Genomic DNA, 16,951 nt, shown 5'->3' with positions numbered 1-16,951 from the left:
AGATGGAGTCTTGCTCTGTCACGCAGGCTGGAGTGCAGTGGTGCGATCTCGGCTCACTGCAAGCTCTGCGTCCCGGGTTCATGCCATTCTCCTGCCTCAGTCTGTCAAGTAGCGGGGACTAAAGGCACCCGCCACCACGCCTGGCTAATTTTTTTGTATTTTTAGTAGAGACGGGGTTTCACTGTGTTAGCCAGGATGGTTTTCATCTCCTGACCTCATGATCCGCCAGCCTCGGCCTCCCAAAGTGCTGGGATTAGAGGTGGGTGCCACCGTGCCCAGCCAGAAAATCCCTGTACTATTTTTGAAACTTTTCTGTAAGTCTAAAAGTAATTCAATATTTCAAGTTTAAAAAAAAGTTTTCAGACAATTTGACTATGAGTGCGTGTCAAAGTTTGATTATGGTTGTAATGCAAGCAAAATGACCTGTAAGCAGCTAACTCAAATATATACTCTTGGTAAGAATATTTTTATTAAAAAAAGAATGGTCAGGCTGGGTGTGGTGGCTCATGTCTGTAATTCCTGCACTTTGGGAGGCCGAGATGGGCAGATCACTTGAGGTCAGGAGTTTGAGACCAGCCTGGACAACCTGGTGAAACCTCATCTCTACTAAATAAGCAAAAATTAGCTGGGCATGGTGGTGCCCACCTGTAATCCCAGCTGCTCGGGAGGCTGAGTTGGGAGGATGGCTTGAATACGGGAGGCAGAGGTTGCAGTGAACAGAGATTGCCCCACTGCACTTTAGCCTGGGCGACAGAGTGAGACTCCACCTCAAAAAAAAAAAAAAAAAAAAAAAGAGAATGGTCAGATCACTCACTGTTAAGACTACATAAAGACAAAGAAAAGTAGTTAACAGCTTCTAGGCTCTTGCCTGAGAGTTGGCCGAGAGGGTGGCTAATTTTCCAGATCAAGTCTTAATTCCATTAAAGTTCATTGGGGGCCGAACACGGTGGCTCACGCCTGTAATCCCAGCACTTTGGGAGGCTGAGGAGGGTGGATCATCTGAGATCAGGAGTTTGAGACCAGCCTGGCAAACATGGTGAAATCCCATCTCTACTAAAAATGTGAAAAAATTAGCCAGGTGTGGTGGCGGGCACCTGTAATCTCAACTACTCAGGAGGCTGAGGCAGAAGAATTGCTTGAAACTGGGAGGTGGAGGTTGCAGTGAGCCAAGACCAGGCCACTGCCCTCCAGCCTGGGCAACAGAGCCAGACTCTGTCTCAAAAAAAAAAACATAAAAAAGAAAAAGATAGATAAAGTTCATCAGGAAAATGCTTAAGCGTTTCATCAGGAATTGTAATTTCTTTCCAGAGGGAGGTTATGAATTAAGTCATGCAAAAAACTTTGGCCACAGACCAGAGCAGAAAAAAATAAAGAACTTCTTTTCTTTTGCACAACAAATTGTCAATACACACCTCAACACCTATGTTAGGCGCCACACAGGAGGCGAGAATGCATCCAGGCAAAGTAAAGCAAGCACTAGGCAAGGAAAACAGAATGCTGGGGAGCGGACTTGAGCTTGTTGGCTGTCATGGCATTTGGAAGGTGTTCCAGGCAGAAGGGAGCAGCACAAGCAAGGGTGTAGAGGGAGGGAAGTGCAGTGTGTGTGGGGAACCATGGCAGTCAGCTTGTTTTTTTTTTTTTGAGACCGAGTTTCACTCTTGTCACCCAGGCTTGAGTGCAGTGGCACGATCTCGGCTCGCTGCAACCTCTGCCTCCTGGGTTCATGTGATTCTCCTGCCTCAGCCTCCCGAATAGCTGGATTACAAGCGTGTACCACCACGCCCAGCTAATTTTTGTATTTTTAGTAGAGATAGGGTTTCACCACATTGGCCAGGCTGGTCTCAAACTCCTGACCTGAAGTGATTGGCCTGCCTTGGCCTCCCAAAGTGCTGGAATTACAGGCATGAGCCATTGCGCCTGGCCTTTTTTTTTTTTTTTTTTTTGAGACAGAGTCTCACTCTGTCACCCGGGCTACCGTGCAGTGGTGCGATCTGGGCTCACTGCAACCTCCACCTCCCAGGCTTAAGTGATTCTCCTGCTTCTGATTCCTGAGTAGCTGGGATTACAGGTGTGTGCCTCCACACTTGGCTAATTTTTGATTTTTAATTTTTTTTATCTTTTTGAGACAGAGTCTCGCACTGTCGCCCAGGCTGGAGTGCAGTAGCCTAATCTCGGCTCACTGCAACCTCTGCCTCCCAGGTTCAAGCAATTCTCCTGCCTCAGCCTCCCGAGTAGCTGGGATTACAGGCGCCTGCCACCATGCCCAGCTAATTTTTGTATTTTTAGTAGAGACGGGGTTTCACCATGTTGGCCAGGCTGGTCTCAAACTCCTGACCTTGTGATTCGCCCGCCTTGGCCTCCCAAAGTGCTGGGATCGCAAGTGTGAGCCACTGTGCCTGGCCTAATTTTTAATTTTTTTTAGTAGAGACAGGGTTTCACCATGTTGGCCAGGCTGGTCTTGAACTCCTGGCCTCAAATAGTCCGCCCATCTTGGCCTCCCAAAGTAATGGGATTACAGGTGTGAGCCACTGCATCCGGCCCAATTTCTCATTTTATAGGAGAGGTCAGATTGAAAAATTTTGTCTAATTCCACAGATGGGGGCAGGGGTGGGGGATTGAAGAGTTCTGAGGACCTTTGTAGATGGGTGCTGTCCATGGGGAAATATTATACAAGGAACAGGTAATGGAAATGCAGAGCAGGGAGGCCCAGTGGAGAGATCCCAGGAAGACTTCTCAGAGGAGGTGGCAGTGATGATGGACCAAGAAGGCATAATAATGTCTGGGGACACTCCTTATGTGATTCTTTTTAGCCACAGTAAGTCACCATGTTGCTTATGTGTCCCCAGCCCCAAACACCCACTCCCCTCCCTGCCACCCCAGCTCCCAGAGCAGCAAGTGAAATCGTGGGGGCAGGGGAGAGTATCTTTCTTTGTCTTGCAGCTGGAGGGGGCCTTGCACACCCACTCCTAATATCACAGTGGGTGTACAATGAGAGGTCATTGAGAGCAGCCTCCCCTTCAATACCAGCCACCCTCCTGATTTAAGGTTTGAGCACTTTTTCCTGACTCCATAAGAATGACAGCTAACACTTATTGAGCACCAGGTTCTATTTGAAGTACTTTACAAATAGTATCTCATTTAAACTTCAAAACAACTCTGAGAGGCTGGGTATGATGGCTCATGCCTATAATCACCAGCACTTTGGGAGGCCAAAGCAGGCGGATCACCTGAGGCCAGGAGTTCAAGACCAGCCTGGCCGACATGGTGAAACCCTGTCTCTACTAAAAATACAAAAATTAGCCGGCATGGTGGCGGGTGCCTGTAATCCCAGCTACTTGGGAGGCCGAAGCAGGATAATTGCTTGAGCCTGGGAGACAGAGGCTGCAGTGAGCCGAGGTCGCACTACTGCACTCCAGCCTGGGCAACAGAGTGAGACTCTGTCTCAAAACAAAACAAAACAAAACAAAACTCTGAGAAAGGCACTAATATCATCATCATTTTTTAACTGAGTTAGCCTGGGCTTCTCTGACTTCAGGGCCTGTGCATCTGACCCCTCTTCTGTGAGCCCTCTGCTTTTCTGCTTTTTCCCCAGTCCCTGGTTCATTGGAGATCCTGGCCTTTTCCTCTCCTCTGGCCCCGTCTCTACACTAACAGGGACACATCAGGCTCACACCTGGACATCTAACCAGGGTGAAGGAGGGGCTCTTTGGGGTACCCATTCACAGATTTCTGGGACATTTTCTTATCCTTTAAAACAGTCCTATAAGCTAGGATTGAAATGATTTCACTGTCATCCCATAGAAAAGGAAACAGAGACTCAAAGATGTGATGTGACTTGCTCAATATCCAGAGGTGACTCTTGAGTCTAGTGCTGCCCTGACTACGCCACACTCCCTCTTCTCCAGCCAGGCACTTCTTCCTTCTTGGGAGTCAGGCATGGGTCAGTTGCCCCCTTCAGTGAGACAGAAGAGAGGGCTGTGTCATAGAAGCCTTGAGCACAGGGTCTGCTTCTGACTCCCAGAGTGCAAGCCTCAGCTGTCCTGCTGTTTAGACCAGCTCCACCTGTGGGGCACAGAGGGCCCCTGGAACTGACCAGCAGGATGAGAGGTGAAGGAAGCGGGTGATGGTGGCTGAATCAGTGGCCGCAGCAAGAACCTGCCCCAGCCCAGGACAGCAGGCAGGGGTGGGGAGGAAGATGACTTTGGTATTGGAAAACAGAGAGTGGCAAGAGTTTGATCTTTGACTCTTTAGTCAGAGGGTGCTGGTCCAATCGTAGCTAGATTGGAGTCCTCATCCAGGGCTGGCAGCTTTTATGGAGAGCACTGCAGCCCCATGTAGCAAGACACAAGGAGGCCCTTCCTTGGGCTGCTAGCCTGACACAGAGGAATCAATCCCCCAGAAGCAATCCCACAGGAGCTAGAAGCTGTGTGCCTCCAGATGTTCCCTGCAATGTTACCAATGCAAAATAACTACTCAAAAAAAAAAAAAAAAAAAAAAGCAGCTAAATATCCAATGAGAGATATCCTGATATCCTGGCAACTCACTCTGGAATCTGATGGTGTAGTGAACAGCATGGAAAAAGGTTGGTGGAACGAAGTGGAGTCTACATCACACAGTGTCCCCTGAAGCATGACTCACAGGAACAATTTCTCTTGGTCCCAGTGCCAGGAAACTCTGTGTTTCTCCGGGGCAGTTGCTTTGCTTTTATCTTTTGGGTTCTACATGTCTGTTAGCTGACCATGTTTCCCTTTTAGCTCTGGCTGTCGGGAAACTCCACATCAAATTTCTGGCTCATTTCTCACAACTATATGGCAGAAACTTTGTATACCAATACTGCTTGCGGCCTTATTTTCATTTCCTTCTCCCAAATAACCTCCAATTTTTTTTTTTTTTTTTTTTGAGACAGGGTCTTGTCTCCACCCAGGCTAGAGTGCAGTGGCACAATCATAGTTCACTGCAGCTTCAAATGCACCTGGTTTATTTTTTTTTTTATTTTTTTGTAAAGTCAGAGTCTCACTTTGTTACCCAGGCTGGTCTCAAACTTCTGGCCTCAAGTGATCCTCCCACCTTGGCCTCCTGAAGTGCTGGGATTACAGGCCCAAATTTCCTTCTATTAATTAAGAATCCTGTTGTATTGTACTCTGTGTTTGTAAACTACTTCCATTTTTTTTTTTCTTTAATGGAATGGGATGGAGAGGAGAAAGAAGAAAGAGAAAGTTAAGCGGGCTGGGCACTGTGACTCACCCGTAACTGGTACAGGTTACTGGTTAGACATATCCCAAGTAAATGATTGATAAAAACAGGAAAACACAAAATAAAGCAATGAGATTCACTTTTCACCCAGAAAGTTGGCAAAAATTTGTTCTGACAATACCATGATTTGGCATGTACGACATTCTATGCTGCTCCTGAGGTCTACACTGATTGATTAGAAATGTGGCACACAGTCAGGCATGGGGGCTCATGACTGTAATCCCAGCACTTTCGGAGGCTAAGGTGGGAGGATCACCTGGGCCCAGGAATTCGAGCCATCCTGGGCAAAATGGTGAAACTCCATCTCTACAAAAAAAACTACACAAATTAGTTGGGCGTGGTAGCTCATGCCTGTAATCCTAGCTGGCTAAGACAGGAGGATCACTTGAACCCAGGGGGCCGAGGCTGCAGTGAGCCATGATTGTGCCACTGCACTCCAGCCTGGGTGACAGAGTGAGACCCTGCCTCAAAGAAAAAGTAAATACATAAAAAATGTGTCACAGATGAAGGTGCACATAGATATGACTCAGCAATTACACACCAAAGTATCTGAACTCTAGAGGAACTCTTAGACATATGCACAGAAGACTTTACAGAAAATGTTTGTTTCAGCATTATTTGCAACAGCAAAAAGAAGAAAACATTCTTTTTTTCTTTTTTCTTTTTTGATAGAGACAGGTATGCCATTTTTTGGTACAGACAGGCAGCCATGCTGCCCTGGCTGGTTTTGAACTCCTGGGCTCAAGTGATCCACCCACCCTGGCCTCCTAAAGTGCTGAAATTATAGGTGTGAGCCACCAGGCCCAGCCAAAAAGAAGGAAACATTCTAAATGCTCTCAACAAGAGAATGAAAAATAAATTGTGTTCTAACCATACAACAGAATACCATAGAGCAAGTAAAATGAATGAATCAGGGCTACATGTGCTGCTATGGACAAAGCTCAAAACATAGTATTAAACAACCAGCAAACTGCAGAAGGCTATTTAAGCTTAATTCCATTTCTACAAGGCTTAAAATTGTAATAACCATATTACATAAGGATCACTTGAGCCCAGAAGGTCGAAGCTGCAGCAAGCTATGATTGAGCCACTGCATCCCAGCCTGAGCAACAGAGCAAGACCCCGTGTCTAAAATAGAAAAATGATGTGAACAGTCATTGCAGTTGTGTGGGAACCTTCTGCCTGCAAAGATGGGAAGGAAATGTGTGAAAGATTATGGTGTTGGAAGGTAGGAACACCAATGTCCTGGTTGTTCGGTAGAGGATGGGAAGGTGTTGGTCAACTGTGTCTCTTGCAGGCTTCGTGGTCCAGGGCTCCAATGGAGAGTTTCCTTTCCTGACCAGCAGTGAGCGCCTCGAGGTGGTGAGCCGTGTGCGCCAGGCCATGCCCAAGAACAGGCTCCTGCTAGCTGGCTCCGGATGCGAGTGTGAGCCAGAATGCCCTGGGCCCTGGGGGTGGGTGGGTGTGCAGGATCCAGGCTCCTAGGCCCTAGCTTGGGTCCTGTCTCCTTGTTCTGCCTCTTCTGGGACATGCTGAGGCACCTGTGCTTGGCCCAGTGTCCTGATCCAGGCCTCCTTCTGCCTGCTCTCATCTCTCTCCTTCCTCTGGCAGCCACTCAAGCCACAGTGGAGATGACCGTCAGCATGGCCCAGGTCGGGGCTGACGCGGCCATGGTGGTGACCCCTTGCTACTATCGTGGCCGCATGAGCAGTGCAGCCCTCATTCACCACTACACCAAGGTGTGTGTGGGGCCTGAGACCAAGAGGAGGCTCTGCCCAGGGAGAGGAGATAAGGGAAGCTGGGAGTGGGGTGGTGCTTCACATGAACGGCAGCTATAGGAAATGGGTGGACTGACACCATGGATCAGTTGCATGACATTGGGAGGCTTACCTGACCACTCTGTGTTACTGCTTTCTCCCCTCTAAAATTGGAGGAATGATGTCATCTATCTCATAGGGTTGCAGTGAGCATTAAATGAGATCAGGAACATAAAGGCCTTAGAACTGTGCCTGGCATATGGAAAGCACTCCATAAATATGACCCACTGTGATTGCTTACACTTGGGGCATGTAGCACGGGAGGGAGGCCTGTCCAGGTGGCCCTGGAGTGAAGCAGGCTGGGACCTGTGGGTCTCAAGTCTCTGGCTCCTGGGACCTGGGGCGGCTGCCCTCTCCTGCTCTTCTCTGCACCCCCCCAGGTTGCTGATCTCTCTCCAATCCCTGTGGTGCTGTACAGTGTCCCAGCCAACACAGGGCTGGACCTGCCTGTGGATGCAGTGGTCACGCTTTCCCAGCACCCGAATATTGTGGGCATGAAGGACAGTGGTGGTGATGTGAGTGGCAGCAGCTCTGGAGCTGGGGTTCTCTCCTCCTTTTCTGGGTCCTAGCACTTTTTCTCCTGAGGGCAGCTCTGAGATCTGTTTCCATCCTTGGCTTCTGTGTGGATTCTCTCTGTCGTGCGGGCTCTCTGGGGGCTTTCTTGAGGGCATCTCTTTGGGCACTGGGCTTTCATTCCACCACACTTACCCGGCCCTCATCCAGGATGAGGCTCTGGGCACAGCTCTCACACCACATTTGCTGTTGCAGGTGACCAGGATTGGGCTGATTGTTCACAAGACCAGGAAGCAGGATTTTCAGGTGTTGGCTGGATCGGCTGGCTTTCTGATGGCCAGCTATGCCTTGGGTAGGCCGCCCACTGCTCTCAAATTGTCATGGGTGACTAAGAGATACCCAAGCACCTGGGTCTGCTGGGAGAGATCGTGAGGGCTAGGGCTGGGTCTGCAGATGGTGGTTTGCCAGCCTGCCCACTCTGAAAACTCAGAAACCTGGCCATGCCGCTTACCTGTCTGAATTTGGGGTCCTGTGAGTAACCTTGTTGGCTGGAGGAGGATGTCCGTGTACAATCCCTGGCCTGTAGTAGGGATGCCTGCCATTTGTTCTGAGTCCTGAGCTCCATGATTAGATGACAAACTTAGCTGCCCTAATCCCACCTTGTACATCATTCTCTGAGGGCAGAGGCCTTGGGGCCCTCCTCTGTAGTTCAGGAGTCCATTTTCCTCTCCCCTGTCCCAGGCCAGAATGAATTGTCAGATCTACAGAGTTGAGCCAGGGATCTTCAGTTGCCTGATCAGATTCTGTTTCAATCCAGGATCCTTAGGAATATCACTTAGATCAACTGCTCTTGTCTATTTGGGGTCAGGGTCCTTGGGTTTGGATTAGATTTGAGCCCTGGAGGGAAGGGAGAAGAAGGGAAGCTGTTCCCTTCAGCTGAAGCCCCAGTGAGTAGAGATTTGAGTGACTTTTCTAGCACTGCAGGGGAGAATGCTGGTTCCTAATCCATCTGGTCCCTCCAGACTTTGGCTTGTTGTCTAGGCCCTTGTACATCTCCCCTGCCATGTCATGGCCTCTACAGTGAAGGGGAAGAAGAAGGGATCCATTTCTCCCTCATTCCTGAAAATGGAGTAGATTAAAAAAAAAAAAAAAAAAAAAAGCACTGGCTCTGGAGGCTGGGGGGAATCTCAGCTCTGCAGTTTATTCACTGAGTAATGCTGGGCAAAGCATTCACCTCTCTGGGCCTGAGTTTCTACTCTGTGTACAGAGGGATCATGAGGATTAGAGAGCATCAGGGCCATGCTGCTGTAATGCACCTGGGATACATAGTAGGTATTCCACAAACAGCTCTATTAGCTCATTCTCAATTGCCCACTCTCTCTACGGTTTTGAGGCCACTGTGCCTAGGGTTCCACTCCTATCTAGCCTTAGAAGCATACTTACAGGCTTGCAGAAGTGGCAGGGCTTTCTGAGATAATAGCCAAACTCATTTTCATTGCCCTGATGAGCACAAAGAGGACTAGAGAGGGTCTCATTCAGGTTTATGCAGTCAATGGGAAGACATGCCTGGTGACCTGACTCTGTCCAGAGTGCTTTCCACGCCCACTGCTGTCTCTGGTTGCATCCACTGGGGGGAATAAAATTTCAAAAGAGCAAAGGCTTCCCATCCATCCTACCCTCTTACAGGACTGATGAGTCAGGGGGCTATTGGAGGAAGCTGGAGGTGTCAACTGTCAGATGGGATTTTATTCTGGGAGGGGTTCAGGGAAGGAACTGCCCTTGAGTTCACTTTCAGGCTCTGCTCCCTGCCCCTCACAGATCAGCCCTGAGCAGTACTTGACCTGCGGGATTCTATTTTGAATATGCAGGCAGCTCTTCTCTCTGGAAATGTATACTCTGGACTCACAGAGCATGCCTTTGATGTAGCCAGCCAAGTGACATAGATATCTGTATCTAATGTCCCCAGGTTGAAGAGGTGCTGGGACCAGGGCTTGGGATGCCTGGAGTGGAGAGACTCTGGCTGACGTTCTGCGTCTTACTTCGTGCAGGAGCTGTGGGGGGCGTGTGTGCCCTGGCCAATGTCCTGGGGGCTCAGGTGTGCCAGCTGGAGCGACTATGCTGCACAGGGCAATGGGAAGATGCCCAGAAACTGCAGCACCGCCTCATTGAGCCAAACGCTGCGGTGAGCCAGTGGCAGCGGGGGCGTGGCGTGGCGGGGGGTGGGCAGACTGTGTCCTCACTGGAGCAGGACCCAGGGCTGGCACCAGGCCCCACTCAGTCTCCTCCTTTCAGAAAATCCTTTGAGAGAACATCCCAGTGTGGGAACTCCTTGTGACTCCCAGAAAATCCTGACTTTGGACAAAGTTGAGCACTATTGATTATCAAACTTAAGTGTGCATTAAAATTCCCTTAGGGGCGAATTAAAGTTCCAACTTTTGGGCCCAAGAAGATGCATTGAAACAAACATCCTGTGTGATTGTGACAGAGTAACCCTAGGACCACACTTAGAGATGCCTGGAGAGAAAGAGTGTAAACCAGGGGCCTCTAAATCTATGCTATTGGGGGCCAGGTCCTGAAAAAATAGGAATGATTGGGGTTGGCAAAGGAGTTAGAAGGCAGGAGAGTGTTGTCTTCAAATAATGGGTTCTGTGGTCAGACTGTATACCCCAATTCTTTGTTGGACAAGCAAAGTAGAACTTCAGAGAGAACGCCCATCAAGTTCAGGGTCATTCTGAAGTCTGAGGCAACAGAAAAATGTGTGCCCCTGTATTCAAGTTTTAATGTACATTTTATCCTTTCCTTCCCTCCTTCCTTCCTCCCTCCCTCCCTCCCTCCCCCCCTCCTTTCTTTCTTTTCTTTCTTTCTTTCTTTCTTTCTTTCTTTCTTTCTTTCTTTCTTTCCTTCTTTCTTTCTTTCTTTCTTTCTTTTTCTTTCTTTCTTTTTCTTTCTTTCTTTCTTTCTTTTCTTTCTCTTTCCTTCTTTCCTTCCTTCCTTCCTTCCTTCCTTCCTTCCTTCCTTCCTTCCTTCTTTCTTTCTCTCTCTCTCCTTCCTTCCTTCCTTCTTTCTTTCTCTTTCTTTCTTTCTTTCTTTCTTTCTTTCTTTCTTTCTTTCTTTCTTTCTTTCTTTCTTTCTTTCTTTTCTTTCCTTCCTTCCTTCCTTCCTTCTTTCTTTTTTTTAGACAGAGTCTTGCTCTTTTGCCCAGGCTGGAGTGCAGCAATCTCAGCTCAGTGCAACCTCTGCCTCCCAGGTTCAAGCAATTCTTGTGCCTCACACAACTGAGTAACAGAGATTACACGTGTGCACCACCATGCCCAGCTAATTTTTGTTTTTGCTTTCATTTTTCAGTAGAGATGGGGTTTCACCATATTGGCCATGCTGGTCTCAAATTCCTGGCCTCAAGTGATCTGCCCACCTCAGCCTCCCAAAGTGCTGGGATTACAGGCGTAAGCCACAGTGCCCAGCCTATTCTTTTTTCTTTTTTGAGACATAGTCTCGCTCTGTCTCCCAGCCTGGAGTGCAGTGGCGCGATCTTGGCTCACTGCAACCTCTGCCTCCCGGGTGCAAGCAATTCTCCTGTCTCAGCCTCCCTAGTAGCTGGGATTACAGGCACGTGCCACCATACCCAGCTAACTTTTTTGTATTTTTAGTAGAGACGGGGTTTCATCATGTTGGCCAGGCTGGCCTCAAACTCCTAACCTCAAGTGATCCTCCTGCCTCGGCCTCCCGATCTTTTTTCTTTTATTTTTTTATTTTCGAAACAGGGTCATTCTCTGTCACCCAGGCTAGAGGGCAGTGGTGTGATGACAGCTCACGGCAGCCTCAACGTCCTGGGCTTAAGCAATCTTTTTTATTTTTAATTTTTATTTTTGTAGAGATGGGGGTCTCAGTATGTTGCCCAGGCTGCTCTTTATCTCCTGGGCTCAAGCAGTCCTCCCACCTCAGCCTCCCAAAATGCTGAGATTACAGGCATGAGCCACCATGACTGGCCTACTGTATATTTTATATTAAACTTTTAATTTAATTTTATTTATTTATTTTGAGATGGAGTTTCACTCTGTGCCCAGGCTGGAGTGCAATGGCACAATCTCAGCTCACTGCAACCTCTGCCCCCCGGGTTCAAGCAATTCTCCTGCCTCAGCCTCCCAAGAAGCTGGGATTACAGGTGCCTGCCACCACACCCGGCTAATTTTTGTGTTTTTAGTGAAGACAGGTTTCACCATGTTGGCCAGGCTGGCCTCGAACTCCTGACCTCGTGATCCACCCGCCTCGACCTCCCAAAGTGCTGGGATTACAGGCATGAGCCACCGCGCCCGGCCAAACTTTTTATTTTTAGATAATTATAGATTCCCATGCAACTTTAAGAACTAATACAAAGGGATTCCATGTACCCATGATCCAGTTTTCCCCAATGGCAACATCTTACAAAACTGTAGAATAATTTCACAGTCTGGATATTGACCTTGATACAGTCAAGACACAGAATATTTCTGTCCCTACAAGGATCCCTCATGTCATCCTCTTATAGCCATGCCTACTCACATTTGCCTTCACCGGCTCCTTAACCTCTAGCAACCACACATACATTCACCATTTTACAATTTTGTCAGTTCAAGAGTATACTATATGGAATCACATCGTATATAACTTTTGGGGATTGGCTTTTTTCCACTCAGCATAATTCTCTGGATATTCATCCAGGTTGTTTGCTGCATGTATCAATAGTTAATTCCTTTTTATTTCTGAGTAGGATACCATGGTATGGCTGTACCACAGCATGTTTATTTATTATTTATTTATTGAGACAGGGTCTTGCCCTGTCACCTGGGATGAGTCCAGTGGCAGGATCATTGCTCACTGCAGCCTCGACCTCCTGGCTCAAGCAATCCTCCCAGCGTATCCTCCCAAGTAGCTGGGACATAGGTGCACACCAACACACCTGGCTAATTCTTTTTTATTTTTAGTAGAGACAAGGTCTTGCTATGTTGCCCAGGCTGGTCTTGAACTCCTGGTCTCAAGCCATCTTTCCTCAGCCTCCCAAAGTACTGGGATTACAGGCATGAGCCACCACAGCTGGCCCCCCACAGCATGTTTAACCATTCACCTGTTGAAGAACAGCTGGGTTATTTTCAGTTTTTGGCTATTAAAAGCTGCCATGGGCTGGGTGCAGTGGCTCACGCCTGTAATCAGGTGATCACCTGAGGTCGGGAGTTTGAGACCAGCCTGGCCAACGTGGTGAAACCCCGCCTCTACTAAAAATACAAAAAAATTAGCCGGGTATGGTGGCATGTGCCTGTAATCCCAGCTACTAGGGAGGCTGAGACAGGAGAATTGCTTGCACCCGGGAGGCAGAGGTTGCAGTGGGCCAAGAATACAAAAATACAAAAATTAGCTGGGCGTGGTGGCGCACGTCTGTAATCCCAGCTGCTCGAGTGGCTGAACAGGAGAATCGCTTGAATGCGGGAGGCGGAGGTTGCAGCGAGCCGAGATTGTGCCACTGCACTCCAGCCTGGGTGACAGAGTGAGACTCCGTCTCAATAAATAAATAAATAAAAGCTGCCATGAACATTCATGAACAGGTTTTCGTGTGTCCATAAGTTTTCATTTTTCTGGGATCAATACACAGCAGTACAAATGGTGGGTCATAGGGTAGTCGTATGTTTCATTTTCTGAGAAACTGCTGGCTGGGTGTGGTGGCTCACATCTGTAATCCCATCATTTTGGGAGGCTGAGGGGGGTCGACTGCTTGAGCCCAGGAGTTCAAGACCAGCCTGCGCAACATGGGGAGACTCTGTCTCTACAAAAAATACAGAAAATTAGCTAGGTGCAGTGGCATGCACCTGTGGTCTGACTCAGGAGGCTGAGGCAGAAGGGAAGATCCCTTGAATCTGGGAGGTTGAGGCTGCAGTGAGCTGTGATTTTGCCACTGCACTCCAGCCTGGGCTACAGAGTGAGATCCTGTCTCAAAACAAACAAACGAACAAACCCAAAACAAACAAACAAACAAAAACCCAGAAACAAACCTGCTAAACTTTTCCAGAGCAGCTGTACTATTTTAAATTTACACTGATGTAAACGTATGAGTGATCTAGTTTTTCTGCAGCTTTGCCAGCATTTGGTGTTGTGACTATTTTTTATTTTAGCCATTCTGATAGATGTGTAGTACCATCTCATTGTGGTTTTAATTTGCATTTCTCTGATGGCTAATGCTATTGAACATTTTTTTCACGTATTTATTTGCCATCTGTATATTCTTTTCAGTCAACTATCTATATTTCTTACTCATTTTAAAATTGGATTGTTCTTTTGACTGTTGAATTTTAAATTTCTTTATAGCTTCTAAATACTAGTCCTTTGTTAGGTATGTGGCTTGTAAATATCTTCTCCCAGTCTGCAGCTTGTCATTTCATTGCCTTAACAGGTCTTTTGCAGAGCAAGTTTTACATTTTGACAAAGTACAATTTATCAACATTTTCTTTTACAGATCATGCTTTTGGTATCAAGTCTAATAACTCTTAAAGAGTTCTGGGCACGGTGGCTCACACCTATAATCCCAGCACTTTGGGAGGCCGAAATGGGTGGATCACGAGGTCAGGAGTTCAAGACCAGCCTGGCCAAGATGGTGAAACCCCGTCTCTACTAAAAATACAAAAAAAAAAAAAAAAAAATTAGCTGGGGGCAGTGGCAGGTGCCTGTAATCCCAGCTACTCAGGAAGCTGAGGCAGGAGAATCGCTTGAACTCGGAGGGCAGAGGCTGCAGTGAGCCGAGATCGTGCCATTGCACTCCAGCCTGGGAGACAGAGTGAGACTCCATCTCAGAAAAAAAAAATATATATTGAAGAGTTCTTAGAAGATCATAAAGATTTTCTCTTATTTTTTTCTTTTAAGTTTTATAGTTTTATGTTTTATAAGTCTGTGACCCATTTTAAGTTAATTTTTGTATAAAGTCAAGGTTTTGTGGTTTTATTCCCTAATGGATATCCACTTGCTCTAGCATCTTTTGCTGAAAAGGCCATCTTTCTTCCATTGAACTGCTTGCGTGCCTTTGTCAAAAATCAGTGGGGTGTATTTGTGTGGGTCTATCTCTGGGTTCTCTATTCTTTCCACTGATTTATATGTCTAGCTCTCTGCAATACCACACAGACTTGATTGCTGTAGCTAAGTCTTAAAATCAGGTAGACTGATTCCTCCCACTTTGTTCTTTTTTTTTCCTTCAAAATTGCTTTAGTCTAATTTCTTTACCTTTCCATATAAATTTTACAAGAATCTTGTTTATATCTACAATAAAATCTTGCTGGGCCTTTGATCGAAATTGTGTTAAGCCTGCATACCAATCTGGGGACAACTGACTTCTTTACTATATTGTCCTCCAGTCCTTGAACATGGTACATTTCTCTGTTTATTTAGATCTTCTTTATTTCTTCAGCATTTTGTAGTTTCCAGCCAAGAAGTCCTGTACATATTTTTAAAAATTGACACCTAAGGATCTGGTGCAGAGTGGCTCACACCTGTAATCCTAGCACTTTTGGAGATAGAGACGGCAGTATTGCTCGAGGCCAGGAGTTTGAGACCTACCTGGGCAACATGGCCAGACCCCATCTCTGAAAAAAAAAAAAAAAAGAAAAAAAAAGACACCTCTGCACTAGGCTCTGTACTAGGCATCTATGGACATCCTGCTGCCTGGAGGGTAGAAGAGCCCCCTGGCTGCCCCCTACACACTGCCTCCACTGCATTGCCTGTGTGTCTGGCAGCAGGTGGGGTGGGCTCTGGTGGCCTTTTAAAGATGAGCAGTGGTGCAAGTCCTGACTTCGCTCCACCTGGCCTGCTCTGACACCACCCAGCTGGGAGCGGGGGTGGCAGTTCAGACTCCTTCATTCAGTCTTTGCTGGCCTGGTTGGTGTTTGGCTGGAGTAGAGCAGTTACTGTCTGAAAGCTTTCCATCTTGCTAGGCAACCCCTTTTCTGGTCCTCTGGCTAGAGAGAACTGGCTTCTGTTAGTGCGTGTATTGTCTGTACCCATTGGCACTGCGTGCTTGCTGACTTCTTCAGCTCCAAGTCTGGGCCAGGGTACGTAGCACTGTGTTACTTCTTGGGTCTCTAGGTCCCTTGTTGGTCTTCCTTCTCTCTGCCTTCCAGAGTCTTCTTATGTCTGTTTTTTATATAATGTCCAGATATATATATATAATTTTTATATAATGTCCAGATAATATTTTTATGTAACATCCAGAGCTTTTAGTTGTACTTATTGGGAAGAATTGGGACAAGTACATCTACTCCATCTTCCTGAAAGTAAATGCTCTAAGTATTTTTCTAAATGGTGATTTTTTTCCCCCTAAGAACATTAAAGTGGGTGAAAAAACATTGAAAACTGAGAAGTAGGTATGTTAAAACTCACAGCACTATTTTAGGCTTAAATATTTCATATACCAAAAACATGATTTATTATAATTTTATTTTCCTGGCTTTGATGGAAGCAAACTCATCAAAACATATTTTTCCAAGTCTACTTCTAGAGAAAGAGTAACCATTAAAAAGATACCAGCAGGGCACAGTGGCTCACACCTGTAATCCCAGCAATTTGGGAGGCTGAGGCAGGAAGATCATTTGAGGTCAGGAGTTTGAGACCAGCCTGGGCAATAGAGTGAGATTTTGTCTTTAGTAAAAATAAAAGAAAATTAGCCAGGCGTGGGAGTGTGCAACTCTAGTCCCAGCTACTCAGAGGCTGAGGCAGGGAGATTGCTTGAGCCCGTGAGGTCGAGGCTGCAGTGAGCTATGATCATGCCACTTCACTCCAGCCTGGACAAAAGAGCAAGACCCTGTCTCAAAAAAAGAAATTTTAAAAAATACAATAAATAAAAATGAAAAAATACACCAAAAACCCCATGTATATGGGGCACACATGATTACTTATGCACGAGCCTTCAATATGGTGGGGCACAGCTCTGTTGGATCCTGTCTTTATTTAAAGTTTTATTCATTGTGGATTTTTTTTTGCATTAATTTTGATTTTTAAAAAATATTGCATTGAAATATTACTTATTTTGTCCGGGCGCGGTGGCTCATGCCTGTAATCCCAGCACTTTGGGAGGCCAAGGCGGGCAGATCGTCTGAGGTCAGGAGTTCGAGATCAGCCTGGCCAACATGGTGAAACCCTCTTTCTATTAAAAATACAAAAATTAGCTGGGCATGGTGGTGGTCACCTGTAATCCCAACTACTCGGGAGACTGAGGCAGGAGAATCACTTGAACCCAGGAGGTAGAAGGTGCAGTGAGCCGAGATTGCACCACTGCACTCCAGCCTGGGTGACAGAGTGGGACTGTTTAAAAAAAAAAAAAAATTGCATTGAAATATTACTTATTTTGATGATTGAGG

At 46.8% G+C, this 16,951-nt stretch overlaps 1 protein-coding gene across 6 annotated transcripts in view; it reads left to right on the top strand.

Annotated features, from left to right (window-relative positions):
- The window catches only part of HOGA1 (4-hydroxy-2-oxoglutarate aldolase 1), a 29,429-nt gene that overhangs the window by 8,101 nt on the left and 4,377 nt on the right, over positions 1–16,951 (top strand). Inside the window, exons 2-7 of one of the 6 annotated variants that reach the window (XM_063629430.1) lie at positions 6,551–6,679; positions 6,865–6,992; positions 7,451–7,585; positions 7,839–7,935; positions 9,632–9,765; positions 14,065–16,690. In XM_063629430.1, coding sequence (XP_063485500.1) covers positions 6,551–6,679; positions 6,865–6,992; positions 7,451–7,585; positions 7,839–7,935; positions 9,632–9,765; positions 14,065–14,223 — 782 coding nt within the window. In that variant the 3' untranslated portion in view covers positions 14,224–16,690. Of the gene's footprint in view, positions 1–6,550; positions 6,680–6,864; positions 6,993–7,450; positions 7,586–7,838; positions 7,936–9,631; positions 10,439–10,761; positions 12,449–14,064; positions 16,691–16,951 lie in introns of those variants that run through there. The other 5 variants (XM_055253263.2, XM_055253255.2, XM_063629439.1 and 2 more) reach the window with 5 other exon arrangements.

The sequence above is a fragment of the Symphalangus syndactylus genome, chromosome 2, assembly GCF_028878055.3.
Source record: "Symphalangus syndactylus isolate Jambi chromosome 2, NHGRI_mSymSyn1-v2.1_pri, whole genome shotgun sequence".
NCBI lineage: Eukaryota > Metazoa > Chordata > Mammalia > Primates > Hylobatidae > Symphalangus > Symphalangus syndactylus.
Note: the sequence above shows the minus strand (reverse complement) of the source record. Positions and strands in the feature narration are given on the sequence as shown.